The sequence below is a fragment of the Apostichopus japonicus genome, chromosome 6 (assembly GCF_037975245.1).
Source record: "Apostichopus japonicus isolate 1M-3 chromosome 6, ASM3797524v1, whole genome shotgun sequence".
Lineage (NCBI taxonomy): Eukaryota > Metazoa > Echinodermata > Holothuroidea > Aspidochirotida > Stichopodidae > Apostichopus > Apostichopus japonicus.
In genome coordinates, this window is record NC_092566.1 from 16,258,603 (window position 1) to 16,280,000 (window position 21,398).

The window sequence follows — 21,398 nt, forward strand, 5'->3', positions numbered from 1 at the left end:
TTGATGCAAAACATAGTTCGAACAGCTCGATAGTACCATTGCAAATGATCACCATATGACAGTTATCAAATACTTGTATCGATTTTTCCGCCTATTTACAAAGTACTCGATTAACTTTAAAATCAAATGAATAAAAAAGTAGATTTTTTTTTAATTTCACAATGTTCTCTTTTGATTTCAGGCCATATCATTTTAACTCATATCAGTTACTACTAACGGTAATCTCCACATCATAAACGTAGATTATGTCATGCTTGTGATTTTGTTTTCATATTTACCGCCATATGTTTTCAATGTCAATGGATGTATGAAAAACAAATTGACAAAGCGTAACCGAAGGAACAATTACAGCGATAATCCGGAGACGGGGGGGGGGGTGGGTGGTGGGGGGTTGGTAAGGACTGGAGGTAAGTGAGGGGTAACTGCTATGGTTCATTACCAGCTTCTGTATATTCATATGATGTTACTTTCTCTTTCATAACAACCAAGGCATTTTCAAATCCTACATTCGTTCCTCTCGTTTTTCGAAAGTACAGATAATGGTTCGGAGTGTATTAGTATTAGCTAGGAGCTGGGAGTGTTAGCTCAGTGGTTAACGCCGGTGCCTTTCAATCACAAGGTCCCCGGTTCGAGTCACTCCCAGATCAATGTATGTCGTCCAGTTACAGAGTTGTTGACAATTAACAATTCATAATCAATGACGTTAAATATGAATCTAAGAGACTGACTTCGGTCAGCTTGCGGCTTTGATAAGCCAATGAGGCTTCTTCGCAAGTTCATGCTTGCAGGAGGATCTAAAATACATACATACATTAGTGTAACTGTTCTGTGTGTGTTCTCGCGTGTTGAATCGAAATTTTTACAAAGTAGCGGAGTCGATAACAATTTATGCATTGTTGAGTTAAATACTTCATAACTAGCTTACGAGCCTCGTTGGAGACTGCAGCTTGTTTCTATAGTGCTGTTGAGTCTCAGTCTAACGGTTATGGTTTTGTAATTCACAAAGTAGAATGGAAAAAAAACCCACTAGAGTAAATTTATTGAAGCCTGACAAGGCTAACAGATTATAACCATATTTAAAGAAGGCAGGAACTTAAACAGGTGCCCAGTTTGACCATTCATTCTGTTCAATAATGTGAGCATGCCGCGAGTTTCGCTATTCTAAAGCCCTACAATACTGTACAAACTAAACACTCTTTTTTTTGTCCTTTATCAAGTGGGACTATTAAAGTGTACGTTTAACTTATGTCAATGCACCTGTCAGGAACAGTCAACTGGCAGTGTTTACATCACCAAATTGAAAAGCAACGGGAGAATTTACCTAAGGATTCCAGCTGGCAAGAATTAGCCTACATAACGATACATTAGCCTACATCTGTGTACTGTCGCTGTTTTGTTCATGTTAGGATACACGGAGGAACTCTGATAGGATCTAACCATGAGGGGATGTGCGAATGTTGGTAAGTAATGAATTATCTTAAATTAAATAATATACCTTTTTGGAAGACAACTTTTCTACAACCTGTTAAATGTCTCATCTCAGGTGACTATATTCTTCATCGGTGTCGTCACTGGGTTAGCTTTGGCAGTAGTTATAACCCTATATAGGCAAGTGTTATGTTTTAGATAGCTGCACTTAAAAGAGAAATATCCGTTTAGATACAGATTTTAGTAAGCCGACTACCAGAGCAGTCCTGTCCTGGTAGCTCGAGTACGTCCTGTGAGCATTGCTTTCTTCTGCTGGCGACTACGTTAATTTGACAGAAAGGTCTTGCGTTGTCAGAAAATAAAGGAGAAATAGTTCCACAGGACCTCCTGCGCGTGCCACTATACTGTCCTAGGGAGTAGTAGCGGTACTTCGCTAAGTGTCACAGAAAATCTTAGTTTTTCACTTGCGCATATGAGTGAACATTTTTCGCAGGCATACGTCACTGATATGTGCAGACAAAACAATCACTCCTTGAATGTCAACATTTGCCTAACAGGCTACTACAGTGACGAACATGAGGTGGTGGTGGTGGTGTGTGGTGGTAAGAGGGGGGGGGGTGGGAGGGGGTGATGGTGATGTTTACTCACATCTTGTATCCCAACTACGGCATATTAACCATCGGGTCTGTCAATATTGGTTCAACATGTTCATCCTTACCCATATCCGTGTATCATTCCAACTGCGGGATAATGTGCGTTGTGTGCTGTGTGGGTATATCGGGAAATTTTCGTAGTTATTTAGCAGATTTGCGATTATCATCATGCTAGTTTCACACGAACAACGGAAAAGAAGCATGTAAAATGACAAAACTCTGCTCTTACCTGTCTCTCCCATACATATGCACTCCTTTTAACTAACTTACCTAACGATAATTGCTAACATTCTTGCACTGCGCCCCCTCCCCTGACCTTGCCAGTTCGTGAATTTCGTTCTTACGAACTTTGAAGCTCACAACGTGATTCACCGTGTAACTTGGAAGGGGTAGGAAGGGGGGGGGGGTGGGTGGCGGTAATGTATAACGCCGTAACAGTAGGTCCTACTTGCAGGACTAGTCACACTGTTGGTGGACAATCACGGTATGTATACAGTCCTCAGACTGCATTTGCCGGTGACACAGGAGTGGCGGGTAGGAGGTTTAGAGGTGTATGGCAGGTCCTGTACCTATATCTACTGTCAACCCGTATTGGTGCTCCATATCCATTTAAACGAAAGCTGTTTTCATGCAAAGGTTTGCTCTGGTATAATATTCGTATGATTCAAGTTCACCAGTATCGTCCCCCTTAACTCCCTCCTCCCACGTTAAAAAAGTAAAGGGAGCCTTAAATGTGTAAAAAACAAAACAAATAGGTGTATTTAACATAGCCTATCCTTTGTTGAATGAAAGTTGTTTGATTTCATAGAAACTGAATTTGCATCATAGCAATATTGGGAAGCATCAACTTCATTAGCATTGTCCTCACTTTAAGGCTGTTAAATCCTGCAGAACTTTCCAAAAAAGTTCTCTCCCGTGGAGTCTTACGTATAAAATTGCAGTAAACATGTTGGCATGTGGGTTTTGTTTTGTCACGAGGGTTGTTAAATGTCCACCATTGGAAATCACTTTTAATATTCTCTGTATTAAGCAGTAAACACGTTGCTTTTTTTGGACACCTCGAAATATGACAACGAAGAAGATGAGGACAAAACTTCTCTTATGAGTACTAGATATTTTTTTACCTTCTGATATTGTCCTTTTCTGATATCGTTTTTCCTTGCTCCTAAAAGTAAGATGTAAATGTCATATTTGACCCACCCCAAATGGATGCGAATATTTTCAAAGATTTCAACATTTCCGCAGTGTAAACAATTCACGACAATACGTTTGGTGCAAATACAGATGAAATTAACATTGGAGCGAAAATCGTAATGAGTTGTATATATATATATATTTATGTGTGTATATGTATATATGTATATATATATGTACATCTATATACATATATATATAACAAAATATTCGGTTTTGAAGCAACTCTGCTCATGTATGTCTTCAACGAGACGCAACAGATCAACTTTAAATACGCCGTCGTTCTGCTTGAAGTGACGTAGTTGTCCTTCAGCCCCCCGAGCTAAAAATGAAGACGTCATAAGTGACTTCAAGCATGACGTGTCATGACGTTAACTGACGTGCCATAACGAACACGTCTGAAATCGGCAACACTAGACCATGGACGGCGTAGGGGATTCTATTTTGACAGTTTTCTTTCTTTGCATGTAGTACGTTGTGTTTTAAAAAAAGAAGAAGCTATTTTGATAATTACTGACTGTGGTCCTATATGTGACGTCGAGAGAGAGATAGAGAGAGAAAATTAGTTCTGTGAATTTATAAACTTGTTGCTTGATATACGAAGAGGCATTCTGCTGTAGTGCGACCGTGTTTTAGAGAGACATCTGTACAAAAATCTCACGCAGCTTTTGAGTAAAGTCTGTATCGGACAAGGAGAAAATAATTCTACTATTTCCCTTAAAGAAAATGACAAAAACACAAAAGTCTGTTTTACTTTAATACATAAAACCTGTCAGATTATACTATATACTTTAGCCTCGTAAATAATAGTGTGGTGGTATATAGAATAGGGGCTGGTCATCACGTGCCAATATCACTATATTTCGGGATGGTGCAAATTTGAGGGGGGGGGGGGGAGGGGCAGAATGGACGGGGAATGGGGGAGGAGAGACACGAGCCGGCCAGAAATTGATCAGCTCTGACACTTGAAAGCATTTTGTATGTCTTGACTGAGTCATTTTGTATATTTGGTGACATCAGAGCAATCGACATGTGGAATATTTCCATCGGAAGTCGCATTGAAATGTTCAATCAAACATCTAGACACTTTTATCAATCTATGCAATTTTTAATCCGGAATTGTGAATTTTTCCCCCCAATTTGTCTTCTGTATATGGATCCTCTCCTTGTTTTTCTTGATCCTGTTCCTACAGACTGTCCTGCATGTAATTTCAGCAAGTATAATTATGCGCATTCGCTAAGTTTTGGTACGCAAATCCTTCTATAGTAGAAACCCGATATTCTCTGCATGCCTTCATATAAACCGGAAAAGACGGGACGGGATGGGAGGGGGGGTGGGGTGGGAACCCTTATACCCCTATTTCGTAGTTTATCGGTAATTTCCCTGAAATTGCTAGACTACGAACAATAATTATCAGTCATGTTATTCATGTCACCCAATAATGATTTTCTGATTTAATAACTTTTTTGCGTTGAAGCATGTTCCCTTAGTTGATATATCACTGTATATTCTAAATGATATTCATCAATGCCAGGAATACCTTATTTTTTGTTATTATTGCTTCCAATTTTTTTTTGCTTATTATTTATATATCTTTTTGCCATCTCATGCGTATAGGATTGACGTATAACTTAGTTTGGTGTTGTTCCGTCTAAGGCACCCATTGTGAGCACGCATAATAGACCTACTCAAAGGGGGGTTTCACCAATGTATTGCCCGCTAAATCATCAACGTGCCTGGCTTGTCAACAACTTCGACAATAAAAACTGCAAGCCAAAGTTGGTAAACATCTTTATCATTTTTGAGATTTAAGTTCCCGAATCCGTAAGCATTGGAATTCGTTATAATATAATATATAATATAACATATAACATAATACATATAACATAATACATTATACATAACATATAAGATATAATATAACATAATGCATCACATAAAATTTAACATATAATGGAACATGATATAATATAACATAATATAATATAATATTATGTAGTCTTTATATAAATGATCCGGTGACGACATATAAATTGTGTACAGTGCGATTTGAGTTGAACGGTCAATAGATAATAAATACAATGGATTTCACAGTATAGTATCGTATTATGCTGTATATCTTCGAGAAACTGAGAAATTTGCATTTCATGTAGGAAGTATAAATCAGGGGTGTAACCGCATTTTTGTACTGGGGGTGGGTGCTATAAGCTGTTACCGTATATCGTCCAGGTTGAGCCACCTCGATAGTTTCCGGGGTGGAGGGGGGGGGGTTTAAAGCCCACCAGAAAGATTGCGTGGTTGCGCCCTTGGTATACATAATGCTCCGAGAGCGCGCAACGATTGCGGCTATGAGAGAACAGGTTCTGTTGGGGGGATGGGGCAGGGGGCTACTCGTGGCTGCAAGGGTCTGTACTTATTAACCAAACCAGAAGCATGATTTGGTGATGCTATCGTATATTCTAACATCTTTCCAAACTAATTGAGCAAAATTATCACTTAAAGGAATATTTATGAAAATTGGTGCTCAACTTTGGTATTTTCAGACCTTTGGGGATCTATAGTCTGGGGGTGCCGGTGGGGGGGGGGGGGGTTGGATTACATGGTGGGTGTTGGTGGTCCCTACAGTTAAACCTTGCGTGATATCGTTTCCATTTCAACTTGGATATTGTACGTCAAGATACAGTGTGCTCTTTAGATATGTCTGTTTAGTTTAGGCTACTCCATAACCACCTTCTCACTGCCGACGAATTTTTCCAAGAAGGCGTAGAAATTCCGTTTCATATATCGCCGGTTTGCGCACATCATGCGCGCACATTATATGCGGGATATAAATATAACGGAATCAGCGGTGACTGATGTAACCGTTGTGTTATTATTATGATGGAAATAACACGTCCATTATACTTCATTACGCTGGCTGTAGAGACGTCATCTATAGTTCGCGTAAGTGACGTTTTCGTTAGTAACCTTTGACCGCAAATTACAATATAAGGAACTATTTAAAAGCTTAATTAGGTCAGCCTACCTACAAGCTAATTAGCAGCGGGAATCATGCGTATGTTTTTCCTTTACTGTAGATGGCCAATATTAACTTTTTGTCATGAAAAGGTTGCCCCCCCCCCAAAAAAAAACAAGAACGTTCGATTGCAGTGTAGCCACTATAGTCAACAACAGTAAAATTATGTACGTATTTTATTACTATATGCTTTCCTTTTTACGTGGCGTGTTCAGTAATCTGTAATCAATGAAGTGACCTATTAGTCACAACTTTCGATGAAACTGAAATGGCTCACTGGATTTTTTTTTTTTTTCTGTGAGTGTTTATGATTGCGAAGAAGACAAAATGTTCATAAACCCGGAAATAACTTTTGTCAGTTGTATCCGCAGAGGTGAGTTTATATCTAACCTATCCGTGGGACTGTGTGTACATTGTACACTTTGACCACGTGTAGTGTGTACGGTTTATAGCCTGCAGTGGACAAATACCTGGCTATATAAATACAACTGCAGGGTTTGTTGCCATTTTGTATTGTGATGTAGTGGACATTCTTACGTCACGAAGTGGTTTATTGGATATTTTATAGCGAGACGATTGTAGGCCTATTTATACTGTGGAATACTTCAAGATTCTGGATAACTCCTTGGACATTTTTTGGCGCACAGGTATGACGGAATGTTTGTTTACTTTTATTGTAAGTGAGTGCCGCATTTGACTTTTCTTTGATACAAATTTCGCAATAGACATTTATCACGAGTACAACAGCGTGAGTAAGAAAATAAGTCGAATTCCATCGGTACTATACGAGTACCAAGGCTTATCAAGCACGAAAACGAGTACTCAAACTTGCACCTATAGTACCTATGCTTTATTAGATATTCCAATATGTAAATATGTCATGAGTTCAAATCAATGGGGTCGAGTACGAGCAGGTATACATATAACGATGTTGAGTTCTTGTGCGGACAAGTTTGGTTCGAAAGCTAAGTTGGAGAAACTCCAATTTATAGCTAGGTCACTGAATATTAAAAGTAGTTTCTTACAACCCCCCCCCCCTCCCCGTCGAATTTCCGTTATGAATTGAGGAGATCTTATTACGGAGCGACATTTGGACCTCTTATTGGTACTATTGCTTTTCACATATTCCCAACTAAAGCCGTTGTGTTCTAATTATCAAGATCATCCTCGCAAACTGAAATACCGTGTACCCTAATTATTGACTCTTTCCAGTCACGGCTATCTCATACCTTTACAGTGATGACGTATGTAAGCCTGTGTATACCCCTGCATGATCAATAATGAGTACCCCGTGTTTGACATCATCGTACAGGGAATTACAGGGATATGGGCTAGACACTTTGTTGGTAGAAAAATGAAGGAAGGCCATTAGGGCCATTAGGGTGTACAGTGTTAAAAGATTACCAGGGCATTCTAGACACAGTAGAATGTGGTGCTAAGGTTGTGGGGAGACAGGTAAGCGGGTCACTCGTAAATATATAAACCAGTAAGTTTTATTATATTGGCATGTGTATAGTCATTTGGGGGGGGGGGGGAGTGGTATATGGTGGTGAAGGTGGTTGGGTGAGGGTGATGTGGGAAGGCGCTTACGGTGGCGATGGTGGTGGGGATGAGGATGTTGCGGGTGGGATGATTTCTCTGTTAGACGATCAGCAAATAAAGTAAAGTTCAAGAAAATACCTCCAGTAAATGAATAAGTATTCCTAGGTCGTCTGATAGTGTTAGTGCGACGATAGCAACATAAAGCTTACAGTAATATCGCTGCCCTTGTCTGACAAAGAAGCATTGTATCATATTCATATACCGTATCGAACCAATTGATATGCTAAGCAAGACGGAAAATAGCCTATACATTTCACAGTAATGTCTAGACAGTAATAGGCCTATACCTAAAAACGGTTTTGTATAGGTACAATATTCTCTTCGTACAGGTACCAACATTGATTGTACAAGCGACTATATACAATGGAACCCGTTTGACGTATACACGTTATTGTCAATCATACAAACCAGTGGCGTAGGAAGGTACTTTTGAGTGGGGGGGGGGGCTGAAGACTGATGGCCGGCCTGGGGGAGGGGTCTAAGGGGCGGGGGTTTCCCCCTCCCCTTTGGAATTTTTTGGCATTTCCAGGTGGCCTCAGATGCAATTTGGTGCAATATAGCACACTTCAACTCCCACTCCATTTTGTAAAGAATTTTGCATTTTCACCTGGCCTTAAATGCAATTTGGTGCTCCAAATGAGATTTTTTTCTCATTTGGAAATGAAAAAGGGGTTTTTTGACTTGCGGAGCGGGGGGGGGGGGGCGGAATGATACTTCCGCCCCCCATATTTTTCACTGGGGGGGGCTGGCGCCCCCAGCCCCCCGGTTCCTACGCCCTTGATACAACCGTCTTGGGAAAGATTACAGAACAATCATTACTTGAATGAAACGTAAACATTAAATCTTATCCTGCTGTTTACCGAACGAGAGCTTTCCTCATGGGTTGATTGGTCTAATGTTTTCGCAGGATGAGGTGAATTATTAGCTTTCAATATGTAGAACCGACAAAAATCGATCACGGTTCTTGCAGGAAGAGGTTTCACACCAAGAAACCGAATAACAACGTTGATGCGATTATATTTGATCGTATATTATGTTCCGATACGAGGTGTCTATACGCATTACATTCATAGGTGTAAACATTCATTGAACTATACCGGTATACATTATGACTTATATATAATTATTATATAGTAATACTCATAGTTACAGTCATGTATTAAGATATTTGAACCCATTCCATACATATGTATAATATAGTGAGAGAGTTATCACAACCCATTACACATATGGGTATAGCCATGCAATGTGATATATGGCGACACTTCACAGTCCCATGTATGACCATATATCGAGCTTTGATGACCCATTACACACGTGGGATAGGCCTATAACAATGCAGTGCGGTATTTGACGACACGTTAAAGACATTTCACTGTATATGCAGTCATATACTCATAAGTTTTACAGATTGAACAAAAAAGCGTCAAATGCCGTTGTTGATGATAATTAAGAAGTTTTTTTATTTGAGCTTTATTGCACACCTCACTGCTGTCATTTTTGTATTTAATTCTTGTAGTTCAAACGTCAAGTCATGTGACACTAATTCGCTGCATGGTATACATAACCTTTGTAGTGTAACTGACCCATATTTACATGGAATCCTGTCGTGTCATTCCGTGTAACAGGAAATAACTTTTTTTTAAGCAATTATATTGTTGATAATATAAAGTGACTTTAGTGTTGTTGGAGAGAGAAATGTGCTACTTATTAATCATAATATGACTCATCCCAACCACCTGCGATATTTTCGAAAATTTCAGTTGGTTAGCACTCCGTGCATAATTAATCGACGAAATTGTGAGTACCGTTCTTACTTCAAGAATATCAAGAATGTCTTTACAACATTACATTTCCCGCCAAAGCAACAAAACATAACCTTACATTATACGTAATATAGGCGCGGATCTAGTAAGGGGAGGGGGGCGGGAAGGGTACAACCTCCCCTGTTCGACCTAATTCCCAAATTAGTTATTAGCACATCCTTGCATTTCTTCCTGTATCTAACTGAAAACCTAATTCATAGTCGAACTATGCATCAGAATACAACATTTGAGGTCTGTTTATTATATTTTTCGGGAAGGGGTGGGGGAGGGGGAATAACACCAGGCCACACTCCACCTATATAAAATCCTAGATAAGCTCAAGTAGTACGATCGTAAAGTAGACGAATCCAGTGTGTTGCCAGTCGATTAATATGAACGCTTGTGTTTGACAGCTCTCGTCGCTTTCTTGTCCAACTTTTAATGATAACATTTCAAGTTCTTCGCTTTCGGGACTTTGGTCCGTTGTCAAGAAAGTTTCTTTATAACATTTTTGCCGAAGTTAATCGAGTTTACACATAAATAACTGACACATAAACGTCGACCAGACTAAATTGAAGTAAGAAGAAATAATAATTGAATTTCAATTCCCTGGAAACATAACAGGCCAATAATTTAGCATACTACCGCCTGTATACGTGACAGTTTAAAGACCGTACATATAGGACGCAATTCTGTAGCACATGCTGTGTGTTAGGCTATGATAGGTCGAGAATGGTTTACTGATGTAGATGAACACGTGTTGGTAATATTTTATAATTTAATTACTCCTGCATAAGTTTACGTTGTCCCGCAGGTACCAAAAACGTAAAACCCTATTTCCCGTTAGGCTTGACTAAATTCCGATTTATGTTTAAGCTAACATACTTCAGAATGCGTTATTTTCAAATGATAGAATTACTATTCTTGGCTACAAAAGCAACTACTTTTGATATTATTACTTTTCATGCCTTTCATATTGCGTCAATGAGGGGAATGATTTCAATTAACAAATTTAAGTAATATTTGATGATTATAACCCCGCAGTTCGACGTGTCTTGCGATGATTAAGTACCGGCCCTTTCCTGTCGCAAATAGTTTTGATAGAAGCTTTAACATTTCATTATTTTGAAGTGTTTTGCGTGCAACATTTTGCTAATAGAAATAAAAACACACATGAGACAAATACATGTATTGGGCAATATAATATAGCAGTTCCACGAAATTTATTTTTATCATTTTTGTAAATTTACAATATAGCAATTCCATGAATTTATTTCTTTACTTTTTTCTTGTATTTATTGAACATAATATCAGTAATTCCGTTAATTATGTTACCTCTGGTATAAATGGAAGACATGCATGGAGTAAGTTAGTATCTGGAAAGCAAAATGGACTAACTCAAACTACATTTAGGCTACTTTATAAAGTAAAAACAAAAACTGTTCGTGTTCAAAATATGCAATTGTTACCTATACTTTTGTTACAAGTTACCTAGATAAAAGTTAAATACATAAACAATCAAAATATCTAGTTTTTGATATGGTGGATTGCATCGTGCATTTTTATCTTATTATGCATACATAGTTTCTTTGTGGTAGGTTTCTTAAACAAACTTAAAGAATGAGGAAAACATTTACGACCCCTCCCCCTCCACCCTCCCTGCCCGAAAAGAACAAGAGAGATATATATTGATGGAATGTGTATTTGTTCAACATAACTGTCCAAATTATGAAGACCTGTTCCACCACCGATAAAAGTAGACAACTGAGACACTGCCATATTTTCTCCCATATTTTAGCAATACAATACATAAGTCCCATCTTTGCTATTTTATTCTAGGGGTCTCCATATTTAATTCGTGGATGAAGGACTGATTCAACTCTTCAATTATTTTGATAATAATTCGAAACGATAGGAGACAACGTCAAGGGTATATGAATACTTACCGAATATAATGAAATGAGATATAAATTAAAGCAAGAACTTGATGATGGCATTTACTTACACGAATGATTTTTGTTTTTCAACGAGTTTTGACGGTCACCGAAGCCGTATCACATGATCAACTCTTGTTCAACGATTTTAATCTAAATCGAAAGCTAGAACAACTCTTGAAGAAAGTGGAGCTAGATTTGAATGTTGATGTTGGCATGGCAACTGTAGATGTTTATTAATGTGATAAGTTGCATGAACCATTTTCGCTCCATGGTGGTTAAGTGTCCTAACAAGATAGGTCCCTGGACGGACGGATCTTTCTACTAACCCGATATCCAAACAATTTTACTAACAAGCGTATCTTTCATAAATTTGTCCTACTTTCAAAACGAAGTATGTTTTCTTTCCATCAAATTACACAGACAATTTTCACTAGTGCCACATGCTGTTTCGTGGAACCAATACCCCGTATCTTATTAGCTGCTGGAGGTGCATTTCATATTTACATAATATCGTGTTCTGATACTCTGATCATATTTGATTAATTGTTTTTGTGTTTAGATTTTCTCCATTTCTTTAAAGCCTTAACTCGACATAATCAATTCAAATTAATCTTGTATCTTCAAGTAGTATCTGGTAACCAGGTCGTATTTTGTGATTCCTTGCGCAGCAATGTCTAAGTATGTTTACTCTCTGCTTAGGCTGATCTTCCCTTCAGAGTATAACGTCGATAAATATCGGTATGTGTATAGCTATTCCATATGCAGTATATTTTTGACTGTTTTCGGTCCGTATAGCAAAGTTTAATAGTACTGTAACACTAGGCCTGCTGTACGTTCTATATAGGCCTGTTGATTTCTGCAGCATATTCAGCCAGCCCTTAAGTAGGTAACGGAAGTAAATAAACACAAGAACGGTAAGCAAATAAACAATGATTGAAAGAGGTAGTTATAGGTTTCATTTATTGTATGATACATATCACCGTGTCGTCAACTGGAAGGGATACAGATGGCACACAGAAGTGTAACAATATGAATTGTATTGGAATTAATAGTTTGATCTATGTCACAAATATAAGTCTTATTAAGGACAAACTTTGCGAACTTTCTGACATGTAAATGCCATGGTCACATGGTAGTACACCAAACTGTCAAAGGTCAGAACACCATACAGTGATATACGGTGGTACACTCTTTCTTTCATACGACGGTACACCATAGTCATACATAGTACACCATGCAGTTAAACGGTAGCACACCATACATTCGTATATGGTAGCACACCATACAGTCATAAACAGCACACCATACAGTCATACATAGCACACCATGCAGTTATACGAAAGCACACCATACATTCATACGTAACGCCCCACGCAGCTAAACGGTAGCACACCATCCATACATTCGTATATGGTAGCACATCATACAGTCATATGGTGGTACACCATACAGTCATACAAAGCACGCAATGCAATCATACGGCAGCACACCCTACAGCCATACGTAAGGCCTCAAACACGCAGTTAAACGATAGCACACCTTACAGTCGTATATGGTAGCACAACATACAGTCATTTGGTGGTACACAATACAGTCATACATAGCACACCATGCAGTCATACGGCAGCACACCCTACAGCCATACGTAAGGCCCCAAACACGCAGTTAAACGATAGCACACCTTACAGTCGTATATGGTAGCACACCATACAGTCATTTGGTGGTACACCATACGGTCATACATAGCACACCATGCAGTCATACATAGCCCACCAAACAGTTACACGAAAGCACACCATACATTCATACGTAACGCCCCACGCAGTTAAACGCTAGCACACCATACATTCGTATATGGTAGCACACCAAACAGTCATAAACAGCACACCATACAGTCATACATAGCACACCATGCAGTTACACGAAAGCACACCATACATTCATACGTAACGCCTCACGCAGCTAAACGCTAGCACACCATACATTCGTATATGGTAGTACACAACACAGTCATTCACAGCACACCATGCAGTAATACGACAGCAAAGCATACAATCAATTATGGTAGTCCACCATACAGCATACGTTAACGCACTAATCAGTCATATGGTAGTTTGTAACTTATTTGAACTGCAGGTGTCTCTGTTATAAAAATACGAATATTTACTGATATTTACTGAATAATGCATCGCTGTCGGTTTTAAAAGACCGACATTTGACTGTTTGATCGTTCAAACACTTTTGTTATATATTCTTTACATAGCGTACCGCAGGATTTACTGACGGTAGCGCCTTACATTGCTTTTCCTGTAACAAGGATGTTTACCCAACTATAGAAAACAAAAATATTGTCCTAGATATTAGAAACGTTTACATTCGTAAATTCCTGACAGCTTTGTGTTTAGTGTAAACGGATTGATTCTTGTAAGTTATAGACTCTTGATAAGACAAGCTACTTATGATATATGAAAAGAAGTATTTTGTTATAGCAGGGCCGGCCACTTTTAGCCCCCTCCCCCCCCCCCCCCCTTGTAGATATGGTGTATATGTACCAGTAGGGAAATGTTTCCCGAAAGGAATATGAACTTAGCATGCATAGACTTCGGATGTGTAACCTGGCTTTGGCTTCGGCTTTGAGTACAACGTTTCTGTATGCTACCACATACAACAACAGTAATTTACTACCGGTACTTTGCGATCCGCGTTATATTCACTGCCCACTTCCCATTTTGAGGACCCCATCTCACAATTTTGCAAGGTCGGTAAGAGTGACTTCATAGTTTTCACTTTTCGGGTGACCAACAAAATCGTAAACAAAGCACGTTTACTGCTGCCATTTCTTGCCGGTTGGCCATTTTAATCTTGTTGTCATAGCAACAGTAAACCAACCACAGTGTTAAGTGTTCAAAAATACTTACGATAGTACAGTTTGATACTGTAAAAACAAAATGTTAGTAAACATAAAACGTTTCAACTTCGTGTAATGTTCAACAATTCTCTTGGGAAATTTGCACACATTTTTGTTATTGTAGTGCGCGTGCGCGCTACAATATTCGCATTACTGGCCAAGTGACCGATACCTATACATGACTGGACGTTGAATTTTAAAGTTTCATTCAGTCCCTGTACATTTGCAGTTTCAGATGCTAGCTGCGTAGCCAACTTATTCTGAGCCTGTCACGGCGCTCACAAGCGCCCTCATTTTGTAGGTACTATACTTGCTGGTGTGTTGTCCGCCCAAAAAAATAACACCATGAACAACCGAAAAGTTCTTCCTAATACTGCAAGCACTCCACGCGCACTACAATACTACTTATTTGCAGGAAAATGCAGTTCTCGTTGCAGAAATTGGGTTCGCGTTTATATATGGACGGCCATTGTTGGAACCTGTGCCCTGAGCACTTCCGTGTATGTAATTACGTGTATAATGACTGCTTAAATTTACTCGGCGTACATAGTCGCACTTAAGTGTTTGTCTGTCGGAACATAGAATAACTGGTACGTACAATACGTTGCACATATCCTGCATATCTACATAGTTAAGTTTTTACTAACGATAGTTTTTTACATTGTTTTTACCCTTTCAAAGCTCACAATGGCTAAAAATCAATTCATTTGTAGAAAAAAAAGAGGAATGGCTAAGCCCGCGTGCAATTGGTTCACTGGTTACAATATTTTAATCATTTTGAAAGAATCTCAAGGGATATGATGGCCTTCCATATTAATGCCAACAATACATCCATGTTCTACTGTACTGGCGGCAACGTCAGTTGACAATTCTGGTGAAGTTCTTTCGCATCTGTCATGAAAAGCGCCCTCTATTAAACGTAACTATGTACACAGCAGTTTTATTATCATAATTATCATGATTTTCCCCCCGCACTGACAAAGTTCACGAGAATCAAGGTAAACTGCATGCGACAGGTGTGGATTAAGGAAGTAGCGACAACAGAAAATAACAGATTCTTTATGTTAGGGCGTTGGGTTAATTAATTATTATCAAACATTGGCAGGTGCAAATTGGCAAAAGACACCCACTTCTTGTTTCTGTAGCGAGTGATGTCTGAATATGGCATTAATTGTGCCGGAAAACAATCTTTATATTTTAGATAACTCTCTATTAAGGAGAATAGTGAAGTGGAGATATATGCTAAAACTTTATAGAGGCGTATCCCAGTTATTTGCACATTACATATGACTGGGTTAATAGTAACGCAAAACGCAACGTTAATTTATCGACAAACTTCCATTATAGAACATCCCTTAATAACCCCCACCCCCTCTGCCCCCGCCTTTCCCACTTTACCCACTTCTACCCACAATGTTGAGCTTATTTGTTTTCATTTACAGCCACCTGTCTACGGGCAACCAATGTTATCCTCTTTTCCCCTTGATGTATTTTCTATATTTGAAAATATAATAATAATAATAATAATAATAAATAATTGAAAATAAACACCAAAATATCTGTACTCTTCATAGTCATGGACCAATCATAACTTTCAAAATATACAAAATTATTATTATTATTATTTTTCATTGAAAAATATAATCGATACAGATGTCCCGGTATACTGCAGCTGTGCAGTAAAAACGATTTGTGAGACATTTATACCTCCTTAACGTTTTGACAGTCTTGTAAATTAAACTCGGTTAATTTATCGCACGTTTGTTTCAAAAGAATCATAAACCATTGGAGAAAAATAGAAAGAAAATATGAAAGGACCCGGATCGACGAAGATCTTGCATTCAATGGGGTCAATTTTTATCGTATGAAATCCCCTATAATACGCTCTAACGACGCGAGACTGTCTGATACAGTTGACCTATGACCGGTAAACAAGTGATCACGTGAACCGTGGTAAACTTTGCTGTTACTGAGGCCACACACCCATGAATGAACCCCACTTGATCCTAATACATAAATGGGCCTGCATTCCCAATTGCAAATACTTGATGCAATTATTGTCTATTTTGAAAATGTTTTAAAAACCGGATTAGTAAACTGCAAGTGAGTTATGATATCTGTACGGTTACAGTTACGATGTCAGGGGACCGGGTATTGAGAGTGGATCAAATAAGCTGCTTGGTTTTCGTGCCCATGTTATTACATCTTGGGTGACTTTCCATAAAATTTATGATTTCTATATTTGAAATTTGTGTTTATCGTAGCTAGAAGGTTGGAAGAGGTGACGAGAGTTGGCAAGAGGCGAGGATGGGTCACGGGGAGGGCGGAGTGGTCAGCAAACGGCTCGAATTTCGGGTGGATAGATATAGCTCTGTACATGTTTTGCTCGTTTTGGTGGTTATTATGATTTTGATGGGTCTTCACATGTGTCATGGAAGCCGGAAGTCAAAATGTTTACGTCACTGAGTTTCATGTGATGATTTGGATGTTGCAATGTTGTAACGTTACAGTTATATACATTATGTACTTATCATACTTTCATTGGTATAGAAGTAAACATTTTTAAGTGTTTTTTTTTTAATTCGGAAATAATAAAAGCTTTTGAGTTAAGAACAGAACATTTAAACATTAACAAAAATAAAATGTACTGGAATGTTCCTATGTCATCTCTGTTAAGCTTATGGACGATTCCACAACATTATACGAAAATGAAAATAATTGTTTTCAAAGTAGGTGTTATTTCCCTTTATCAATTTCAGATAATGAAAATAAGATTAATGACAATACACTGACTATGCTTGCTCGCCAATCGACAGGAGACTTGTAATATTCCATCACTATGTTCGTACGTTGTTAGGATATAAACTTGAGAGATGAATGATTATATCTCGACTAATGAGCAAAACTGATTTACCAACTGTCGGGCTGAGCAACATATAACAGTAAAAGAATGTTACATTGATGTAATTATAATAGGTGATGTACGTTGGACAGAGGCAACAGTCAAAATGGCTCATCAGCCTCTTTCCAAACAAATTCTTTTGCAGTTTACTGAAAATATGTGATAGAAGTATAATAGAAAATATTCATCAAAGCTCTCAATTCTGGAGGCTAATTTTCCGTAAATGTATTGGCGAGAGGTGTGGCGGGGAGGGGGGGGGGGGGGCTAGCGTGTGGTTATCTTTCTCATCTCTGGCACATGTAGGATAACGATAATCTTTCGTTTCGTCCCTCCCTTAAGCACGTCGATGCAGTTACAGATGTTATCGATATTAAACTGTAGCTATTATGCATGATAATATTACGTGATATATATAAGTGTCATGCATACAGTAATATACATTTAATAGGCTACTATATCAAGATATCAAACTAAAATAGTTCAACATGTGTTCATTTGCCTCTTTTCTCACAGTAACAGTTATTAAGTTATCGGAAGCCATTCTAACCATGTGAGTGAGCAACTGGTGGCGTTAGGACACTTCCTAATATTGGGGGAGAGGAAACGATCGGGGGTGGGTGGGGGTGGGGGTCGGTCGGGGGAGGCAGCTAGGGAGAGCTTTCTGTTCCTCGCTACCTACCAGGGCTGGGCTGGGGTTTCTCCCTTAGAAAAAAGTTAGACATGAACAGTGCATGCTGAGGCACATTGTGGGCTACTTTTTCTTTGTGAAGTTATAAAATGGGTGGGATGTTCACCCCATTCCACCCTGGATCCACGATTGTGGTGTGATTATATCATATACCTAAACACTATCAATATGCTTACGATACCCATCTCAACTATCCCAGGTGCAGAATCCTTTTATGAGGATAAGATTACACTTTATGTTTCATAAATTTTTATAGTCTCCTATTTATAAATTGTATTTTATGCTATATATCCTGGAATAAAGAAACTGAAAGTGTGTGGATAGGATTACACACTAGGCTTGCATTGGATTACACTGTGTATTGGATATAGGATTTCACACTATGATTACATGGGATTACACTGTGGGCTATGATTACATGGGATTACACTGTGTGGATAGGATAACACACTATGATTACATGGGATTACACTGTGTGAAAACAAATAACTCTGCACATGCACGTACCCAGACTGTCAGTTCATATACTGTGAAGAACATGTTATAAATATTGCTATAGTTAAGAAACATTCTATAACTGGGTCGGGTCGCACAATCTTTCATCTTGAGAACATTTCTATACACCGTAAATATTAGACATGTTGACGCGGTGACATGGTTATTAAAATTTAAAAATCGGATTTGAATGAAAACATATGAAATTGTTTTTATTTCGTATTCCAATAAATAAAATCACCAAAACAGAAATGAAAAGAAAAGGGAATAAAATGTTATTTTTACATACTGGTGTGTAGGGTTCATTGAAATCATTAATTTTATGGTTCACTTCTAAGGATAATAACCTCTCACATTGTTTTCAAACTGTGACTGAAATGCAGCTAATATTTACATGACAATACCTGAATTAGCCAAAGGTTTGTGAAACTTTTAAACCAGACAGAATATCGAATGGTGATTACACTCTGGTGCAGCAAGGGCGATTCCGGTTATTACGATCGTGCGAAAATCACGGCGCGGTGATAAAAATCGCGTAAGGTATCAGGTTTATTTGTGTGGACATGGGAAGGGATTGATAAGGGTTACGGATGGGGGTTGAGAAGGGTACAACAGCAGATTGGATTCAAGTCAGGCTCAGTGTAACGTTAACTTTCGTTACTAATTAAGTCAAGCAGCCATTTCGTGAAATCCTGTGTTTTATGAGGGTGGTTGTGTTGGTAGGGCTGGGGAGGGGGGATAGTGGTAGGGAACGGGGGATAGTGGTAGGGAACGGGGGACAGTGGTAGGGAACGGGGTGGGGTGGTGAAAGGTGGGTGAACTGTCAGTTAACTCAATGATCTGAAAGTATAAGTCCAAGATGGTGTCTTACTATAGTCGCTTATTACTAGTCGACAAGTTTGTTTTGGTTCTAGTACGCCTGTCACAAATCCCACCAAAATCACCATAAGCGTTCAAATGGTTGTCATTGGAAACAAATCCGTTCGGGCGAGCTGGACAACACGTATCCTGCTATACATGTGGACAGCTTGTTCTGGGCTAGCAAGGCAAACCCCTCCGTAGAGCATATATGATGGTGGGAACACTTTGAGCTGTATACAGGACAGAAGCCATAAGCTTCACTAACCGATTAACAAGTGTCTATAAACTTTTATTATTCATAGATTGTAACTTTATTGCCCATGGTAAGATAAGCTGACATTTTGACCAGCTATAAACTAGATATTTTCCCCAATGGAGACGCTAAGAATGACTCTGGTGAGTCGTTAGTTACTTTATCCTAATTTGGGGTCAAGGGAGTCCACGGACACGCGTAAATGTAAATATATGTATAGCAAGTGAATGTACATATATCTATATATATGTCTATATATATATCTTTATATATATATCTATATATATCTTTATATATATACATATATATATATTTTCTATATATATATATTCTATATATATATATATATATATATATATATACATATATACATATATATATATATATATACATATATATATATATACATATATATATACATATATATATACATATATACATATATATATATATACATATATACATATATATATATATATATATATATACATATATATATACATATATATATACATATATATATATATAAGATGTATATATATGTATATGTATATGTGTATGTATGTGTGTATATATGCGTGTATATATGTGTTTATATATGTGTATATATATGTATATGTATACATATATATGTATACATATATGTATGTATATATATATGTATATATATATATGTATATACATGCATATATGTATATATGTATATATATGTACATTTTATCGTGGACTCATTTGACCCCAAATTAGGACGAAGTAAACAACGACTAGCCAGTGTTTTGTATTTCTCCGTTTGTTTGGCACCAAACATAATATACTCGAACGGCAATTGTATTTGTTTCTTCTGTTCATTTCGGACAATGGACTTTCCACGGTCACCTGCTCCCTTGATGCACTTTTAACAGGAAGTTTTGGTACCTGAACTAAGAAACGACGATAAATAAAAAAAAATGGAATTTTGATAATTTATTACATGGCTCGAGAGTTTTGATCCGAGGCCGTTGACTGATTACTTTCATGAATTGTTATAAATATACATATATATATACATTATATTTCGGTACTGCCCTCTGTTATCTTGTATTATTTCCTGCAGTCCCGCTTGTACATGTATTCTCTCGTGACTGCCATCTGTAGTATTACCTTATTGTATTATCTCTCTTATTGTTGCATTTATGTCTCTTTTACCTCTTTTGGTTGATAAATAGAGAAAAAAGGGAGAATTTGGTACTCAGTGTCCGCAAGCGATTCGTCTATATATATCGCGATTATACTATATTCTCCAAAGCATCATACCTTATAAGAACATTGCACTATGATTACTGAAATAAATCTGGCAAAATATGGAATATGAATAATAATTGAAGTACGCTAATGTTGAGTAATGAAAGACAACGGAACTACGTTACATTTTGATTTCTTTGCTTTCGACATATTCCTCATAAGTTTCAATGAGATTTGACCACAGACGAACTCAGTCCTACTTTGTCTTGGGTATATTATATCCCATGGCCTTATCACATGGCGTTGATGATGTCTTGCGGGCACAGACCTTGAGATAAGCTTATGAATATGCTTATGAATATTTATAAACTGGTCTGGAGATAAAACAAGTCCTTCCTTCAGGGACATTTGTCTTTAAGATCATATCTGTTTTT

At 37.9% G+C, this 21,398-nt stretch overlaps 1 protein-coding gene across 3 annotated transcripts in view; it reads left to right on the forward strand.

The window, feature by feature from the left end:
• The first annotated feature begins 1,061 nt into the window (after nucleotides 1–1,061).
• Nucleotides 1,062–21,398, forward strand: part of LOC139969116 (uncharacterized) — a 66,187-nt gene continuing 45,850 nt past the window's right edge. Inside the window, exon 1 of one of the 3 annotated variants that reach the window (XM_071973912.1) lies at nucleotides 1,062–1,460. In XM_071973912.1, the coding sequence (XP_071830013.1) occupies nucleotides 1,439–1,460 (22 nt within the window). In that variant the 5' untranslated portion in view covers nucleotides 1,062–1,438. Of the gene's footprint in view, nucleotides 1,461–6,744; nucleotides 6,940–21,398 lie in introns of those variants that run through there. The other 2 variants (XM_071973909.1, XM_071973911.1) reach the window with 2 other exon arrangements.